Source organism: Pantherophis guttatus, chromosome 7 (genome assembly GCF_059756535.1).
Source record: "Pantherophis guttatus breed Tessera chromosome 7, ASM5975653v1, whole genome shotgun sequence".
In the NCBI taxonomy this organism is placed as follows: Eukaryota; Metazoa; Chordata; class Lepidosauria; order Squamata; family Colubridae; genus Pantherophis; species Pantherophis guttatus.
The window spans coordinates 78,570,439-78,590,250 of NC_142069.1; the positions used below are offsets into that span (position 1 = coordinate 78,570,439).

The 19,812-nt window shown below is 40.9% G+C and overlaps 2 protein-coding genes across 4 annotated transcripts in view; one reads left to right on the forward strand and one right to left on the reverse strand.

Annotated features, from left to right (window-relative positions):
• MCAT (malonyl-CoA-acyl carrier protein transacylase) lies at positions 1-9,590 on the reverse strand. Its single transcript, XM_034442033.3, has 4 exons — positions 8,943-9,590; positions 6,521-6,608; positions 4,240-4,457; positions 1-1,579 (listed from the first exon to the last, which is right to left on the reverse strand). The coding sequence occupies exons 1-4, from the start codon at positions 9,363-9,365 to the stop codon at positions 1,157-1,159; spliced, it is 1,152 nt and encodes a 383-aa protein (XP_034297924.1). The 5' UTR covers positions 9,366-9,590; the 3' UTR covers positions 1-1,156.
• TSPO (translocator protein) overlaps positions 7,501-19,812 on the forward strand; it is a 25,108-nt gene continuing 12,796 nt past the window's right edge. Inside the window, exon 1 of one of the 3 annotated variants that reach the window (XM_034442035.2) lies at positions 7,501-7,623. Coding sequence is in view for 1 of the 3 variants with exons in the window: in XM_034442034.3 (XP_034297925.2) it covers positions 12,462-12,468 (7 nt within the window). In the remaining 2 variants the exon portion in view is untranslated. Of the gene's footprint in view, positions 7,624-8,787; positions 8,807-12,393; positions 12,469-19,812 lie in introns of those variants that run through there. The other 2 variants (XM_087874277.1, XM_034442034.3) reach the window with 2 other exon arrangements.

Below are 19,812 nucleotides of genomic sequence, written 5' to 3' on the forward strand. Positions count from 1 at the left end.
TTATAGAAAGGTCTTTTTATTGTGTCAATCTATGGAATATGCTCAGAAAAATGGGAATGCCAGAATACCTCATTATCCTCATGAAATATACAGGTGTTGTCATATAAGCTTACATTGTCCTCAGGTGGAAGAAAAGACTCCATGAGGTTAGGCAGGCTGCACATGTAGCTTTTACTCTTCACTTATGTCACCAGGACAACTAGGTGAAGGGGATTAGGCCTGTTAAATAAGTACTGTATTTTTCGGAGTATAAGATGCTCCGGACTATAAGACGCACCTACCTTTTTTGGGGAGGAAAACAAGATACACACTAGTGCATGGATATGGGAAATAATATGAAATTTTACCAGTTTGGAACTGTTTTTAAGATTTTTTTTCTTTGCATAGATTGGTATTGTAATCAGAATCAGTAAATTATTCAGCATACAATCTGTCAGATGTAAAGCTTTTCCCCTCTATTTTCCTTCAGGTAACATTTTAATTAAGTTAGTGAAATGCTTTTTAAATTCCAGCTAATTGTTGATTCTAGATAAAAATTTTACAGCAAAAGGACACACAGAAGACTCATAAAACACTCACAATAACTCTGCCTCCCAGTTTGCCTCATTGCAGCAAACAGCCTGCTTTAGTTTCATTTTCACCATAGCGTGATTAGCACATGAAAAAAAAAAAAAATCTGCCTCCCAGCAATTTGCCGGTTTGCAGCAAGCAGTGGAGGCCTGCGAGGCAATAGGCAATGGCAATCCCTGCAGCCTGAAACAGCTGAGGGTCGGGAGGCCGATCCAACCGACAATCAACTGCTTGTGCTAATCACGCTGTGCTGAAGCTGAAATGGGCTGTTTTGCTGTTTGCTGCAAGGAGTAAATTGCTGGGAGGCAGAGGCCAAAGGGTGGGGGCCGGCAGGTGGGTGAAGCTATATTCGGAGTATAAGACGCACCCAAATTTTCACCCTCTTTTTTTGGGGGGGGGGGTGCGTCTTATACTCTGAAAAATATGGTATATATCAAATATATGTAAGGCACTCACAGGCAAATATGTTAATTTGACGAAAGGCTCAGAAATACAATGGAGAATACTTTCACTCCAGGCATGACAATAAACCTGTGCAAAGAAGTTATGCAGGCAGCAAATTACTTTCCATTTCTTCCAAGAATCTCTACGTTTCTTCATCTGTTTCATCTTCAGAAACATCAATATTACTATAATATTTTGAGGCCTTTAAATTGCAGCTTCTTAGAATTGCACCTAACTGTTTTCCAGGTCCCACTTCATATGTATAAGGAAACTTTTTTCCTTTATTCCTTTCATAGATTGCGTGCATTATTTGTTCCCATTTCACTGGCGAAACCAATTGTTCCACTAAACAATGCTGAATCTGTTCCGGTTGCCTGTATTTCTTGCTATCCACATTTGAATAGACAGAGATGAGGGGTTGTTGGAAGCTGATTGATTCAAGAGCTTCGGATAAAGGTTGCATTGCTGATTCCATTAGTCGGGTGTGAAAAGCACCACTCACAGGTAGCATTTTTACACGTGCAAATGAGAACTTCCTTGAATTTTTCTGTAAGAATTCCAAAGCCTAAGATTAAAAAAAGAAAAAATGAATTATTTCACTCGTCTAGAACTGCTTTAGTATACTTCACTTTTTAAAGAATTCTGAATAAACAGCTGCACACTGATGAAACGTGATCCAAGAAAAACAACAACAAAAGATCTTTCAGAAGCCTGGTCAATAGTAGTACAAGCACTACAATTTAGGCCAGAAATATGGAAGTCTTAACATACATTCACCATCAGAACAATAAACCATGTTACGGGCTGCCTTTAAATGTAGTTTGGATACTTTGTGATGCATGATGTCATGAGACTGCATCTCCTATTGCTGGCAATCCTAACTGTCAATGAAACCAATGTAATGTAATGTAATGATTGTCAATGAAACCCTAAGACCACACAGGATGACCACAACTGAGCACCTCACATAACCATGTCATGGGAAGAGGCAGCAGGCAAGCAGGGCAGTGCTGCAGGCAGGTAAGTGGGTACCACTTGTAGGAAGTATGGAATGCTGGTTGATTGAACTGGAGCCATGGCGGCGCAGCGGTTAGAATGCAGTATTGCAGGCTACTTCTGCAGACTGCCGGCTGCCTGCAATTTGGCAGTTCGAATCTCACCAGGCTCAAGGTTGACTCAGCCTTCCACCCTTCCGAGGTCAGTAAAATGAGGACCCATATTGTTGAGGGCAATAGGCTGACTCTGTAAACCGCTTAGAGAGGGCTATAAAGTACTGTGAAGCGGTATATAAATCTAAGGGCTATTGCCATTGATGCAGGGAGATGGTGCAGAGGTGGGTGCCACAGACGAAAAAGAGGTGGGAATGACTTGCAACCTCCTGCAGGCTTCCCCATTGATTTTGCTTGTGGGAAATTGGCAGAGAGGATCACAAGTAACAATCACATGACTGCAGCACGCTGGAACATTGTAATTGTGAGCCAGTTGCCAAGTCCCAAATAAGGATCATGTGACTGTGGGGACACTGCAACACCCGTAACTTTGAGGTCTAGTCCCAACTCCCTCTTGCACAGTGCCATAGTAACTCTGAACAGTTGTTGAATGAGTGGTTATATCCAAGAACTGCCCATAATTCTTCATCTTTACAAAAAGGATCATCAATCTTTCCAAGTACCAGGCACCATGGAATGTTTTTGTCTGTTGCAAAACTAAACCCTTTAAAATAAATCCTCCTGACTTAATTTAAAATTAGATTTTATACAAAATAAAGATGGCTTCCTTATAAACATCCTGCCAAATATGAGCTATGTCATATTTACTTATTTATTTATTATTTCAATTTATATGCTGCCCTTCTCTGAAGACTCAGGGCGGCTTACAATGCACTACAGCAATAGCCTTCATTCTTTTGTATATACCTGCTTATTAGGGCTTTTGGCCTCCCATAAGCGGTGTTTCTACAAAGTCAGCTTATTGCCCCCACAAACCAGGTCCTCAATTTACCTACCTCGGAAGGATGGAAGGCTGAGTCAACCTTGAGCCTGGTGAGATTTGAACTCGCACTAATTGCAGGCAGCTGGTAGCTAAGTGCTATATAACAGCACTTAGTCCGCTGCACCACCAAGGCTCTGTCATTATTTTGTTTCTTTTTAAATCGTTAACATGCTAAATATATTGAGAGGGAAGTATTTTGAATGTAAAGGCAACTAGTTTTGCCAAAATGATGAAAGCCAGAATGAAGAGTCAGCTCAGCACCACTTGTGTCTGCGAAACTAGGTCTCCCCAATTAAAAAAAATCCATCCAGCTTGCCAGCAAGACAACATTACATTACAGTCCAACTCATTATTGGCCAATTTTGATTGGACACACAAGGAACCTATCTCTGGTGTGTAAGCTTTCAGTGTGCATTCAGACAACAAAGTAATACGAGATACCAAAATAGTAGAAGGTAATACAAAAGATGATAAGGATAAGGGTAATACAGCCCTACTACATGGGTAAATATCCTTAGACATAAGACAGTGCTGTGGGAATTATGTGTCTAGTTGTTTTGGCATGCAATCAAGAGCTTTTTAATTGATGCAACTAATCCGTTAATGTAATTACTTATTCTTAATGTAATTATTATTAGTTTTTATATTTATAAAATATGTAAATATAGTATAATATTTATAGATTATAATATACAGGTACATTTGAGCCCAAAATTTATGTTGCTAGGTGAGAAATTTGTTAAGTGAGTTTGGCCCCATTTTGCAACTTTTCTTGCCATGTTTGTTAAGTGAATCACTGCAGTTGTTAAATAAGTAACACGGTTGTTAAGTGAATCTGGCTTCCCCATTGACTTTGCTTGTCAGAAGGTCACAAAAGGTGATCATATGACCCCAGGACACTGCAACTCTTCTAAATATGAACTACTTGCCAAGCATCCAAATGTAAATCACATGACCATGGGGATGCTGCGATGGTCATAAGTGTGAAAAATAGTCATAAGTCACTTTTTTCAGTGCTGTTGTAACCAAACAATTACTAAGTAAACTGTTGTAAGTCTAGGACTACCTGTATATATATATATATATATATATATATATATTATATTAGTATTTACATTGCAGAAATTATTATTGCAATTAGTAATTAATGCAATTAGAGCATTTTAGGCTGGAGAAGATGGCTTGTTCTCCAACTTATCTTTACACCGTCAACTACAATTGTTTTAATAATACCTGTAAGTGTCCTGCAATGACTCTGCTGTCTGGAAACAAGTAGTTTGAAACTTCACATACAGGGTCTTCTATGCCCACTGTCTTGCAGTATTCACGAGCTTCCAAACAAGCAGTTTTATAATCTGAATCTCTTCGGCCAATAACAGAGAGCATCCCACTTGGTATAACTTCAGAGGCCTCTTGCATGGCTTCAGCCCGTGTCTTGACAGCATACAGGGCTACGGAAAAGAAAAAGAATCTCTATAGAGGCGTACCCAAATTTGAGATTGTTGCTACAGAGCAAAAATGGCTGTAGCAGTAGAAAACCTAAAACATATTTACACAGTCACAACGACAAGGACCCACTACTACCTAGAAAGGCTCTGGAGTCTGGGGAGGGCAAAAACAGCCTTCCCCACCCCCACCCCCTGGAGGCCAGACACGGCCCATTTGCCAACTTCCAGTGGGACCATTTTGGGCCTCCGGAGTGCCTCAGTGGGGGGAGGAGGAGACCGTTTTTGTCCTCCCAAAGCTTCTAGAAAGGCTCTGGAGCCTGGGGAGAAAGAAAAACAGGCCTAACGTGCCATCACATGCCAGGAGCCGGGGGGGCACGCGCATGCATGGGGTGGATAGAATTATGGGTGTGAGCACGCGTGCACGCGACCCCTCCCTCCCCCCCAGCACGCAATGGCAAAAAGGCTAGCCATCACTGCCCTATACCATTTTGGACAAGTGACTGTCCAGTCTCTTCTTTAAAAATCTCCAGGGATGAAGCACCCACAACTTCTGTAGGCAAGCTGCTCCACTGTTCAATATAAGTAAAGGGTCTCCCTTCCCAAAATCATAGTAAGTAAGGAATGTAAAGAATCTTAAAGACCATCTAATCCAGCTCCCTAACACAGGAAGTATGTTTTGTTCACATTTCTTTCACTGCCATATTTCCCCCACACTTTCACTTTGGTTATCAATTGCTGCAGCTGTGCAAAGCATTTCAAATATATTTTGCAAAAAAATGCTGGCACAACCCAAGCATCTTTCTTCAAAGCACTGAGGAAGTTGTTCTGCAAGGATACTCGGCTTGTTTCACTGGTAGCCCCAACCTAAATGTTACCCGAATACCCTTATTGCCCATATAGACAACTTGAGAAAACCAAATCATGATAAAAGGAAGTTGAAATTATGATTTGAAATAATGTCTGCCTGCGTAAATTATAGTTTTCTACTCATCCATTTAGAATTTGACAAATATACATAGGAATTAAAAGAAGGCTTTGCAGGCATAACTTCTGACTGAGCAAAACAGACAGTGAAACAAATCTCTCTTTACTTCAAAATGCAACTGAATTTTGGGGACGAATAAAGCCAAGTGATGAGAAAACATGAAGCAAAAGAAGATGAATAGCTTTACTGTTTAAAAGCTTACACTATAGATTACCGTAGACCATAATTAAATAGAACATCCAACCTGAATTACTTTTTACAAGAAACCTGCACTAAATATTTCACTTGATTCTTTACATTTAAAATTTCACAAGAACTGCTTTTGAAGATCAGTTTTTTAAATATATTAACACAATATATATTCAATTTTTTTTTTTTTTGCAAAACTGCACAATTGTACTGAAAATGAGTGCATATATAACATATTTCAAGTGTACCAAATGGATGCAAAGTTCCATGGATGTTCTTTGTAAGGTCTATGAACTATAATTCCTGTGCTTCAAAGAGGCACTTCTACATCTGCTTTTTTCATCGCAACGAACTCTGCAATAAATTTCCCATTTCAACAAAAGTAATCATAAGCAACTTTTCTTATTTAACTTTAGTAAATAAATTCCATTTTGAAGTTCTCGGAAAAAGAAAAATCAGGATTGTTGTATTTCATCAATTTGTAAAATGAACAAACAAATACGTGAATCAACAAATATATCACAGATATATTAAACAATAGATGTGTAACCGGGCAAAATATATGGGAGTTCCAGTACCCTCTTGATACTGTTGCCTAAGGGTACAACACATACTATTGTTACCATCTCCCACATTCTGCCCTCTCTTTTTATTTTTGCTAATCAAGAATTTTTTTAGTCACATATTTTTGTATTTTAGGAGAATTATAATTATTTTTTTATTCCTCACGAGGAATTTTTATTCCTCATGTGCATTTCTTTAATGCACATATTTATTTCATGCCAAAATGTTATTCAGGCTGGTGTAGCTCTAAGCTGAACAAACATTGTGTATTCCAACGTTATAACAAGGAAAAATAAAATATTTATATATATTGATACTTGCTTTATACCTTCTGCATAATCTATGGCTCCTGCAAAAACAAGGGCAGCATATTCTCCAATGCTGAATCCAGCAGCCGCAACACAGCTCTCAACAACCTGTAAAAAAAATTTTAAAAATCACTTTTGAAAATATGTTCAGAAGTGCACTGATGACATCATGTAATTTGTAAGGAAACATCTGCAAGAAAAGTACCAAGCTCAGAGAGCACCTAGGATCTCATGTGTTCTGAAAACTAAACTGTATAATTTCTAGAAAGTTCTAAACTGAAAACAATCAAGCTGACTTGTAACCATCAAGACTGCCCAATCTTAAGACACTAAGGAATGAATGCTTTGCTCTTACAAGGAGAATGTTCAGGTATTTCTTTATGCTTTAACATCTTTGGCATAACACTATTCCAAGAATCAATATTTATATGAAAGATGCTAGTGTTAAATCTTGCCCAGAAGCAGTTTTGCCTCCCCATTAGTCTCAGGTAGATTAAAATGATAATGATAAAACATCTTCTGTAACTGTCTTTAGTAGAGTTTTCTAATTTCCATTTTCAGCTCTGAACTCAAAAGATTCTCAGATTGAATATTGTCTCAATTAAGCACTGTCTAGTAAAAATATATGTTTGGGGCTAGTATTTTCTTTTCTAAAATTACAGATTTATACATTTTACAAACCGGCAGGTAAATAAATAAACCCAGATAAAACCAAATAATCACAGCTCTTCTGCAAGAGGGTGTAAATCTGTGGATCATATACAGATACTTAACAATTACAATTGAGAGTTGCAACTTTCACTGATCAACAGTTGTAAAAGTGTGACTCTCCCAGTTACAGCAGCCTCCCACAGCCGTGCTGGCAGGAGATTACATTATCAATCTCCTGCCAGCTTCCTCATTTACATTTCCCCACAAATGGCCAATCACAAATGGCCAATCATAATCACGTGACTGTGGATACTGTATTGTAATTGCAAGCTGTTTTTCAACTGCTTGAATTACAATCACATGATCCCGGGGACGGTGTGGCACTCACAACTACAAGAATCTATCGTAAGTGCCCCTCATTCAAGGCTGTGGAAACTGAATGGTCGCTGAGCAAGCGGTGCAAGAACTACCTGTAAGTCATTCAGCTTTTATGTTGCAATTTTAAGAAATCAGGGTGTTGCCATATAGTTTTGAAAGGCTTTTAAAATCCTGATTTCTTTTGGCACCTGTATTAAAAATGGTGAAAGAATAAATATATTCCATCAACATGAGTTAAGTTTCTCAGGCTGACCTTCCATAATATGTTAAGTCTGTTTCCAGAGGGAACACTTGCTCAGGTCTCTCTCAACCATTTTACCTGGCTTATTTTCCAAATACCGTGTTTCCCCGAAAATAAGATCCTGTCTTATATTTTTTTGAACCCCAAAATAAGCGATTGGCCTTATTTTTGAGGTCTTATTATTTTGGGGCACGTGAAGCTCCTCTTGCCATTTTACCTGATTTCCAGCTCAGCCTCCCTAACCTTAACCAGAGGAAATGGTGGGGACCGGCTGCACGTGCATTTAAATATTTTCAGGAATATTTTTGGAGAGGGCTTATTTTAGCCCATGCGCTCAAAAGCCCAATTGGGCTTATTATCTGGGAGGTCTTATTTTCAGGGAAAATACAGCTTCTATCTGGGTGATGGCAATATTGATTTTAGCCTTTTTTAAAACCACTTTGATCAATATTCCTCAGTGAAACAGCTCGGATCCAAGTAAGTCTAATCTGCCTCTTCAAAGTTTATCGGTTCACTCCAAGGCAGAAATTAATCCTTAAGCGATTTCACACCCTTTGCAAGGGAGGCTCCCAACGTAACACATTATGTTAAGCAAGAACATAATGTGCCAAAGGCATAACTGTACCTCCCACAGAAAAAAAATAATAATTTTGGTTTTTAATATACTGCAGTATATTAAAATTAAATTAAAAAGGAAAGATAAATGTATATATTAAGAAATGATGATAAATTATGAAGATGATGGCACAAAATGTTATACCCAGATGATACATGGATTGACTAATAATGTACAGGAATGTAAGAAGAGATATAATTATAAAGTAAAAAAGAAATTTGAAATGAAGATGTATGTGAATTGAAATTGGGCCTCCTTGAATACCATCTCAGACTGAATTGAAAAAGGAAACAACAAGGGAGTGGAAAGGGGGAGAGGAGTAGAGAGGGGGAAGGAGGGGAGTCGGAGGTGAGAAGAGAAGAAAAGAAGAACGGGAAAAGGAGAGTAAGAAAGAAGGGAAAAAGAAGAGTAGGAGAGAAGGTAAGAAAGGGAGGAAGAAGAGGAGGAATGTGGAAAGTAGAAAGAGACAGAAGAGGAAAGAGGAACGTCCCCCAAAAAAGCTCCTCGCCTTCAGGGGCTGGGAGTCTCCCCCCCACACCCAGAGACCCTTCCTCACCCAGGGCTGCTGATGGTGCAGCTTCTCCACGGCAGCCAAAGAGCAGACGAAGACGGCGGGCTGGCTGTGGACGGTGCGGTGCAGCCGGGCGCTGGGGCCGTCCTGGCAGAGGCTCCACAGGTCGTAGCCGAGCACGGCCTCGGCCACGCGGAACAGCTCCCGCACGTTGGGATACCGCAGCAACCCGCGTCCCATTCCCACGAACTGGCTGCCCTGGCCGGGAAAGAGCAACACGGAGGTTTCCTCGGGGACGGCGCGCTGCGCCTTCCGCGTCTTCTCGTCCACTTCGACGGTGGCGTTTTCCAAGAGCTCCTGCACGCCGGCAACCCCTCCGCCTCCTCCGGGCAACTGAGTGAACGGCTCCCGACCGAACCAACGGCGCGGAGCCAGCCGCACCGCCATGCTGGCCCCGCGCAAGCGCATCGCGACAAGGCCCGGCGGTTGCTACGGCAACCCTTGCTTCCCAGACTAGGCCTCGTTGTTTTTTTTTTTAAAAAAAACGGTCCGCAAAAAAGATAATGAAAAAGATTCCCGCTTTGCCGGGAACGGAGGTTCCGCGCCTCCCCAAAAAAAAGTGACGTCACTCCGGGCGCAAGCGCATTGTCAGCCCCTTCCTGGCTAAGCCTCTAGGTGACAGTGTTTCTCAACCTTGGACGCTTGAAGATGGGTGGACTTCAACTCCCAGAAGCCAGCGCTGCTGGCTGGGGGATTCTGGGAGTTGAAGTCCACCCATCTTCAAGCGTCCAAGGTTGAGAAACACTCTAGGAAGGCCTGGGGGTGGGGACGGGGTAGCTCTACACAGCCAATTCTCCACAGGATAACTCGCTGTCCTGGACAATTCAACTGAATTATTTTTTAAAAAAAATATTTTAATTTTTGTCATTCACATTTTATTTAAGTCCCTCCTTCGCCACCCTTTCTTCCATGATTCTATTGGATTATTGTTGGAACCCAGATTATTGGGGGCAATAGGCTAACTCTATAAACCTTAGAGAGGGCTGTAAAAGCACTATAAAGCGGTATATAAATCTAAGTGCTATTGCTTTGATATTAGTGTAACTCTTATCCAGCAGCGAGTTGTCCCATAGTGTGTTGCCTTGTAGCACTGGGGTCTCCAACCTTGGCAACTTTACCACTTGTGGACTTCAATTGCTGGCTGAGGAATTCTGGGAGTTGAAGTCCGCCAGGCTTAAAGTTGTCAAGGTTGGGGACCCCTGCTTGTAGCGAGTTGGCTGTGGCGAGTTGGCCATGATGGTTTGGGCGCAACAAGTTGATTGCAGCAAGTTGTCATAGACTCCCTAGGAGGATGTGGGAGGAATAGATTGGTCTTGAGATGCTGAAGGACTTGAGCAATTGTTTGCAGGGATGCCGCAGCCTTGCTTGGCTTTTCACTCTGCCTTTGAAGTTCTTTCTCTCGGATCCTGGTGTATGGCAAAGCCAACTCGAGGCCGGGCAAATTTGTCTTGCTGGAGTTTGAGCAATGGGATAATTCTGCCTTTCAGGAGTAATAATTCTCCGTTCCTCCTCCTGTCTCCTCTTGTGCTTCAAACTTCTTCCATTGGCCTTGATAACATAAAAGACAGTGTATGACCAGCTATTGAAGTAAACTGAGGCAGAGAGGAGCAAAATCATGGTAGCAGGATTGGTGGGAGGCTTGCTACTATTTTTATCATATTTCAACTCAAGGTGATGAAATAAAGGTAGTCTTTGACTTACTGCAGGGGTGAAATGCTCCCGGTTCGGACCGGATCACCCGATCTGGTAGCGATAGTGGCGGGTGGTTCAGAGAACCGGTAGCAAAAATACCTGTGCCTCCCCCAAGCCCAGCTGAGCCACACGATTATCAAGGCTTTTTTTTTTACTTTTAAAAGCATTTTTTCTACAACCTCTTCGGCCAAAAAAATGCTTTTAAAAGTAAAAAAAAAAAAAAGCCTCTGATGATCGCGTGGCTCAGCTGGGATCATCAGAGGCTTTTAAAAGCATTTTTTCTACAACCTCTTAAGTTTGTAAAAAAAATGCTTTTAAAAGAAAAAAAAGTTGGCCACGCCCACCCAGTCACATTACCCCCCCCAAGCTACGCCCACAGAACTGGTAGTAACAAATTTTACATTTCAGCACTGACTTACTGCCACGAGCGAGCCCAAAAGACATTTGTTAAGTGAGTGTTGCTCCATTTTACAACCTTTCTTGCCACAGTTGTTAAGTGAATCACTGCAGTTGTTCACTTAACAACTGTGGCAAGAAAGGTTGTAAAATGGAGCAACACTGCAGTTGCTCACTGCAGTTGTTCAGTTAGCCACTTAAGGGTATTAAGTGAACTTTGCTTGTTGCAAAAGGGAATATCACATGAATTTGGGACCACAGCAATGGCCATAAGTATGAACCAGTTGCCAAGCATCTGAATTTTGATCACCTGATCATGGGGATGCTACTAAGGTTGCAACTTGAAAAATGGTCATAAATTTCTTTTTCCAGTGACATAACTTTGAACAGTCACTAAGTTAATTGTTGTAAGTTGAGGACTACCGGTCCTAAACTCCTGCTTCCTCTTTTTCCCCACAAAAAAAAAACTGTGAGGTAGATTGAGTTGATGGAGGGGCTGGCTGTAAGCCATTCAGCTGACTTTCATGACTAAGGAAGGCATAAAGAATGCAACCTTTGGATATGCAACCAAGGAAAGATTGGCTGCTCCCTTGAAGCAAATAGAAACATTTACTTGGACACACACGGAAGCAGTTGATATATTCAAAAAATGCCTACGTTTGGCAAGTGGAGGAAAGTGGAAGTCTGTGGATTTGGTGAACCAGAGAAATCACTGGAATGCTCTTGGAAGAGCTGCAGGCTGGCAAAGAACAAGCCAAGATAGTAACCATTCATCCATTTAATCAACTTGGGTGCAAGTTGATGGAATTGAACTGAAAAAAAAAATCTTGATTATGTATACAATCCTGTTGTTTCCATGTCAGCTGCTTGATATACAGTAGTTCAATTTCCTTATCTAGCCTACAGCTCTGGGAGTTCCTGGCAATCTGATCAAGCTCTAACCGGATTTCATGGGCACAGCTTTGCAAAAGACTCCCATCAAGTTCAGATCAACCTTGAAAACGTGTCTCTCTATTTTTCCTGGTAGCAATGCAGAAGATCTAAAGTCATTCACATGGCCTTCTGAGTTGTTTTAGTTTTAAACCTAAAAAAAAATATCATACAAATTTCTATAGTTACAAAGCAATTTGACATGCAAGTGTTAAGAGATAAGTGGAATAAAGAATGAGAAGTTCCTATACTGCACTGCAGGAGAGAGTGAGTTACGGCTTACCTAGTAATATTTAAAATGTCATTAGGTTTGATTAAAAAGAATGTAATAATGGCAGCACCGCCCCAGTGCAAGGGTGTAGCTTCTAGCGACCGGCCTCTGCTGTATATATGTGGGGCATTCCAAGCCCCACCCCAATTTTTCCAAACTGCCTGTAGGAGAGGCATTCATCTCCTTCAGCCGTGACTCGGAAGAGCTTGGCAGCGATGCCAGGTAAGCTATTTTCCTCCTGGTGGTCCGATCTCTGACTCTTGATGTGAATTTAAGATGGGGGTGTGCCTGCCCACCTGTTTTTTAAATCTCTCAATCAAAAAAATAAAAATAAAATTCAAAAGTTTGACCAACTAAAAGAAGTGGGGAGAAAGTCCTCTTTCAGTCTGCCCAAGAATCCTGGAGTCCTTCATTTGCTCGTTTTAATTGTTTCCTATGTGTAGGCTGTGTATCCACATTTGCTGTGTATTTTACGAAGGGCTTACACTCATCTGCAAAAACTCCTTGTAAAGTACTCTAGCGGGGTTTCCTGGCCCAGAAATGGGACTCTTTATCTGTATTATGTGCCCAAAAGGTGATTAGCTGAGAAATACTCTAGATTAGCCGTTTTAGCTGGTCACATAAAAAGCAATGGGGATGAAGAAAAAGGACCCTGTTATCCGTGGGGAGATGAGGCTAACTTCTTTTAAGGGAGGCTTCCAGGCACTGAAACCCACGGAAGGTAGTTTTGCCTAGCCAGCTGTCAAACTCTTCTTGACAGCCAAATAGCAATAGACTTATATATGTCAGAACCATGCGTCTCATAGAGGCTTCTACAACCAGATTTATTAGAAGTTAAGCGACTACAATAGGCGACAGAAATTGCAGGCTGAATACTTTCCACTAGAGCCTTATGTAACCCTTCACTTTTCACTAGAACCTTATGTAACCTTCCTAAAGAGAGCTTATTTCATTCTCTTGGTTTGGAAAGTAGAGAAGTGTGCAGAGATTCTGAATTTGCAGTGCTTTTTCCTGGGCATTGAGAAGACCATAACCTCAGCCTTAATTGTTCTCAAATACGCTTAAGAAGGTGAAACCTGCCTAGTGCTGGAATGGGAGATCACCTTTCCGAGGGCTAAACCGAGAACTTGAAAAAACTTCAAAAGGCAGGTATTGGCAAATCTTTTCTTCACGGTTCCAAGAAAACTACAGGAGCGTGTCTATGAAATCACAGAAAAGGTTGACTCAAGATAGTCTTTTAAAAACTGAATACTGTATGTTGTTAATTAGTATCTAGATGGGAGACCACCAGGAAAAAAGATAATGGCATATAACAGTGGTGAAATCTAAAATTTGCTACTACCGGTTCTGTGGGCATGGCTTGGTGCAGGGGCGGGGGGTGGTGGTAATGTGACTGGATGGGCGGTTTTCTTTTTTTAAAAGAAAAAAAGCCTCTGCCGATCAGGCAACTCAGCTGGGATTGTCAGAGGCTTTTAAAAGCATTTTTTTCTACAACCTTAAGAGATTGTAGAAAAAATGCTTTTAAAAGCCTCTGACGATCCCAGCTGAGCCGTGCGATCATCAGAGGCTTTTTTTTTTACTTTTAAAAGCATTTTTTCGGCCGAAGAGGTTATAGAAAAAATGCTTTTAAAAATTAAAAAAAAAAGCCTCTGATGATCGCGCAGCTCAGCTGGGCATGGGGGGGCAGGGATTTTTGCTACAGGTTCTCCGAATCACCCACCACCATTACTACCGGATCAGGCGATCCGGTCCGAACCAGAAGCATTTCACCCCGGCATATAATTTCCATCAGTATGTGAACAAGGCTATGTAATTACAAGGAAAGCAACGTAGGAGATTTTATACATACACTAACTGATCTCCCACCGGAGATTGGCAGACTGGCAAACATTACCCTGTTTCCCCGAAAATAAGACCCAACTGGAAAATAAATCCTAGCATGATTTTTCAGGATGCTCATGATATAAGCCCTACCCCCAAAATAAGCCCCAGTTAAGATTGCCAGCCAGATGGGTGCAGTTAGTACCATATTTGCCCCAAAATAAGACCTGACCAGAAAATAAGCCCTAATGCATCTTTTGGAGCAAAAATTAATATAAGACCTGGTCTTATTTTCAGGGAAACACAATATAAACATTTTTCTAATGTATTGATTAATCCCTGGCTACCTGGATGGAAGCAAAAACCTGGATTGTTCTGTTTTCTTTCTTTCTTTCTTTCTTTCTTTCTTTCTTTCTTTCTTTCTTTCTTTCTTTCTTTCTTTCTTTTCTTTTTAAAGCAATTTATGATGGGTTCTAAATCTCTTGCTTTCTCTGGATGGGTTAACATAGAATGTTTGTGTATGGTTGATTTAAAGTAATGTTAAGGTTTTAATTGTTCAAAAAAGTCACGTCTTTGGGGATTCTTTAAAAATTTCCACAGGCCCTATTCAGGCCCTATTGAGGCTGCCTCTGCCAGGCATAGGGAGTAGAAATTGGCTTGTTGAATTTCAGGCAGTGGCCAAAGACCAGACTTCTTAACGTAACTGAAATGTGGTGTTGGAATTCCCACACTACTAGGAAACTTTGAAAAATTAGATAATTACTATGGCCGATCAATTTGTATTGAGGTTTGTAGAACAATCTAGGATTACATTTAATACAGGTTTAAGTGAGTTGTGAAGTACATTGTGCAGCAATGTACTGTGGAGACATTTTGACAAGCCGTTAATCAACATCAAGTCGTCTCATCCCGATTTTTACCTCTGCGCCAGTGCTTGTAATGCGTAAAATCACCAGAGATATAAAGAGGAAAGTCAATGCTTTCTGAAAGTTACTTGAGAAAGATGGTAACGTTATAATGAGAAATAAGAGTAGTAGTCATTTTACTTGTTAATGGGTTGCTACTGAGAGCTACAAATTAATAGACAGGAATTTATTATATTACATTTTGAAAAATAAAAGGCAGGATCAGATCCTTTAAACTACAAGAGAGAAAATTATTTGTCCTTGTTAGAAAATGGTTATTTGTCTAACTAGTTGGTCAGGCAATATATAAACCAACAATGTATGTTTGCAGTCAGAAAGGTATTATATTGCTTTAAGACTGTATTACATCATCTTGTATCCTGATTGGCTAAGCTCTGTAGCCAATGTACTTAAGGGAAGTCAGGATCATGGTTTGTGTGGATACTACACCATTTTACCTGCTTATTAGCTGTAACTCTCTACCTGATCTCTCTGCATGATCATTGTTTGATCATAGCTACATGTTGCTTTCTACTATTTATTGAATGTTTTGATATTGAACTTGTTCCTGTTTTGAAACTCAAGAACTGTTTTATTGTGTATAACTACAACTGGTAAGAAGACTTTGTACTTGAAATATCCCTGGATTGATTGTTTAACTCTTATCTTATCTGTGTATGACTTGGATTGTTTTTGGAAATTGCTTTACTTTTTCTAAAAGTAAAAGACTACAACAACTCAGTGTGTTTGTATGTTAACTGTGATTGTTCACAACCACTCCCAGTTGCTTTTCATGCATTTACTCAAAGGGTACTCTGCTCAATAACCCACAACATAGTTCAATGAAGAATAAGATCAATATAGTTTGCACTATGTTCAATACTGTAGAACAGAGAGTGCCTTGTTATATACTATAGAAGGGCTGGATTAATCAATCCAAACAGGATTAATTGATTAATCAATTCCACTGATTACCTGTCAGGAAATTTCTCCTTATTTCCAGACTGGATCTCTCTCTTTAACAAGTTTGCTTCTTGTCTTGCCCTCAGGTGCTTTGGAGAATAAGTTGAACCCCTTTCCTCTATGATATTTATTTATCTATCTATCTATCTATCTATCTATCTATCTATCTATCTATCTATCTATCTATCTATCTATCTATTTTATTTTATTTTATTTTATTTTATTTTATTTTATTTTATTTTATTTTATTTTATTTTATTTCTATACTGCCCTTCTCCCGAAGGACTCAGGGCGGTGTACAGCCTAATTAAAAACACAAGGACAGACAAAATTTAAAAATAATTAAAATTATTAAATAATAGGCCCAATTTATAAAACCCCAAATTTAAAATCCCATTTAAAACCGATTAAAATCTTTACATTGATAGCCCAGCCTGGCAGAACAACATGGTTTTGAGGGCACAGCGAAATACACGGAGATCAGAGATTTTACGAATTTCTGGGGGGAGTTCATTCCAAAGGGCAGGGGCTCCCACAGAGATGGCACCCTGAGGAGACCCTCTCTGTGGGAGCGAACTGGCCGGTGGGAGGCTACTGGTGGCAGAAGGCGGTCTCGAAGGTATCCAGGTCCAGTGCCATGGAGCGCTTTAAAGGTGGTAACCAACACCTTGAATCGCACCCGGAAGACCACTGGGAGCCAGTGCAGCACTTGATAGACCTTCAAGTACTTGAAGATATTTCACCCCTAGACATACTCCCTTAATTAGTTAAGAGTTAGTTTCCTTAATTGTTCATCATACAGTTTAGCTTTATTATCTTTGTTGCGCTTGTTTGCACTTTTTCTAAAGTCTCAGCATCTTCTTGTATCATTATGTTCTCACTAGACTAGTGCATTATAGAGTGGTACTATCACTTCTTGTGATCTTGATGCTATCTCTCTGTTGATGCAGTCTAGGACTGCACTGTTTTTTTTGGGAGCTGCAGCACACTGCTGGCTCATACTTAAGTGATGGTTGACTAAGACTCCCAGATCCCCCTCACAGTTACTATTGTTGAGCCAGGTACTCTCTATTCTATACCTGTGCATTTGTTTTTTCCTGCCTAAGTGCAGAACCTTATTTTTTTTTCTTTCTCTTCTCTCTCCTCCAATAGCCTTGGGAGGAAACGTTGCAAATACTCATACACTGTATTCAGTGGTGGATTTCAAATAATCCCACCGCCAGTTCACCGAAAATGTGCACGGCTTCCATGTATGCGTGGCTTCCGCCACACAGCAAGGCTTGACAGAGCAGCCTTTCGGGGCCTGCTCCCCTCCATCTCTGCTCTCCAGGTCAGCGGCTGCTTCTCTCCGCTGCTGCTCTTGCCGGGAAAGCGTCTTGTGCAGTTTAGCACCTGTGAGCCGCTGCTTTCCTCTTAAGTCCCATCCGGAAAGCGCTGCGGCACAGAGAAGCAGCAGCCATGTTGAATGCTGTTTCTCTCAACCACAGCACTTTCCGGATGGGATTTAGAGGAAAGTGGTGGCTCACAACTGCTAAATTGCACAAGACACTCTCCCAGCAAGAGCAGCAGCAGAGAGAAGTAGGTGCCAACCCAGAGAGCAAATGGAGCATCTCTGCGAGCGACCGAATACTCAAAAATTTCCACTAGTGGTTCACTCGAACCAGTCTGAACCGGCTGAATACCAACTCTGACTGTATTGCCATTCTTCAGTCCTCCTCCTCTTTTCTTAGGAAAAGCAGCAGGCTCCACAGGAATGGGGTGGCACTTGGGGTGCAGGTGATAAGGAAGAGGGTAGCTGGGAAATCCTTCAGCCTCTCATCAGAATTTAACTATTTGCCAGCAGAAGTGCATGGCTAGTCAATCAAGGGAGCTAAAGAAAGCCCGCAGCAGACAGCAACAAACAATGAACAGGCAGACAAATCTCCAACAGCCCCCTACCCCAGGAGCTCTGTCTGCAGAGTCTCCTCCCAATCATCACAGCCGTAGCCATGTTCTCTAAATTTGCAATTTACCAAGCAAATTTCATTACTCAATACTTAAAGCTTCACTTCCTAATTTCTGGCAGGCACACAGTAGCCCTCCCTTTTCTTTTTTGATTCTGAAACAGAAGTCTACTTCATGAGCTGTAAAATCCAGTGGTTAAATGTAAAATTTGTTACTACCGGTTCTGTGGGCGTGGCTTGGTGGTGGTGGGGTAATGAGACTGAGTGGGCGTGGCCAACTTTTTTTTTTTACTTTTAAAACCATTTTTTTTACAACCTCTTCGGCCGAAGAGGTTGTTAAAAAATGCTTTTAAAAGCCTTTGATGATCCCAGCTGAGTTGCCTGATCGTCAGAGGCTTTTTTTTCTTTTAAAAACATTTTTTCTACAACCTCTTCGGCTGAACCCAGCTGAGCTGCACGATCATCAGAGGCTTTTTAAAAAAACTTTGAAAAGCATTTTTTCGGCCGAAGAGGTTGTAGAAAAAAATGCTTTAAAAATTTTTTTAAAAGCCTCTGATGATTGCTCAGCTCAGCTGGGCATGGGGAGCGGCAGGGATTTTTGCTACCGTTCTCCAAACCACCCGCCGCCATCGCTACCGGATCGGGTGATCTGGTCCAAACCGGGAGCATTTCACCCCTGGTAGAATCCTTTTTTCTAGGCTTTATGAACTTTGGTAATCATCTTTTTGTAGGTTGATTACTGGAAAGTAGTGTGGTACCTAGAGGTTGAATTTATGCTGCCATCTCGAAGTTCCACTTGAGTTGGAAATTATATATACATTCAATATACGTAATTTAGGTAACAGTTTAATACTGTCCCAAAAAATAGCTGTGCAAAAGGTGCTTTGTAAACCTATATAATCATTCTGCAGAATTTACATTATGAAGCAAGTCAGAACAATTCAATATGAGGACAAAACTATCATTTACAGTATTTACTTCATTTTAGCCCTCCAATGACCATCAGACCTCTGATTCTGAAATTAGTTTCTGTTCTTGTTAGACAGGTTACATGAAACTTATAAAGCGTTTAGGTAAACTCTTCCTACTTTATATTATAAACAAGATCCATATTATGGTACAGAGAAGTTGCCATCAGCTAATTCATTTCTAAGAAACGTGGATAAAGTAATATTTCCCCCTAGGAGTAAGCAAAATATGGTTCTTCAGCATTTAATGAAATTTCCTCAAGGGGAGCTGGGATCTTAATAAAAGTAATATGTTAGGCCTCTTTCTAACAACTAGAACACAAATTGTCCCAGGTGCAACTGCAACAATTCCAGATACTTGTAGGTAACCCTGAGCATTTATTCCTGTCAACGACTGAGTTCATCTAGCATATTAAATCATTTTCTTTTTCAGGAAGCTATTATCTTGAGCTCAGGCAAAGTACTAGGATATAAACCTTGGCTTATAACTAGAGTGTCAGTTCTTGGGCAACAAGGCAGCATTTTTGCCATTGCCTTCTCCTGGGATGTTTTTTCAACTTCCTGGTCTAACATAGAACCTGATGATTTCTCTCCTTTTTTGAGACCAGTCAAAACTCTATATCAGAGTTCCCCAACCTTTCTAGGTTGGCAGCCTGGAGTGGGGAGAAAGAGAGGATGGTTTTGTGAGAGAGGCAGGCGCGTGTGCACGCAAGAGCATCCATTTCTCACACAAGTGGATCCACGAGTGCCCATGACGCTCACACGAGTGAGGCCCCAAACACCCACAACACTCACCCAGTGGTGGGTTGCTCCCGGTTCGCACCGGTTCACAAGAACTGGTAGTAAAAATTTGTAGTAGTTCGGAATACCGGTAATAACATTGGCTGGCCACGCCCCTGAACCGGTTCCCGGCCCTGTTGCTGCTCGCTTACCCTGCCGACCTCATCAGAGGCTCTTTTTTTTTTT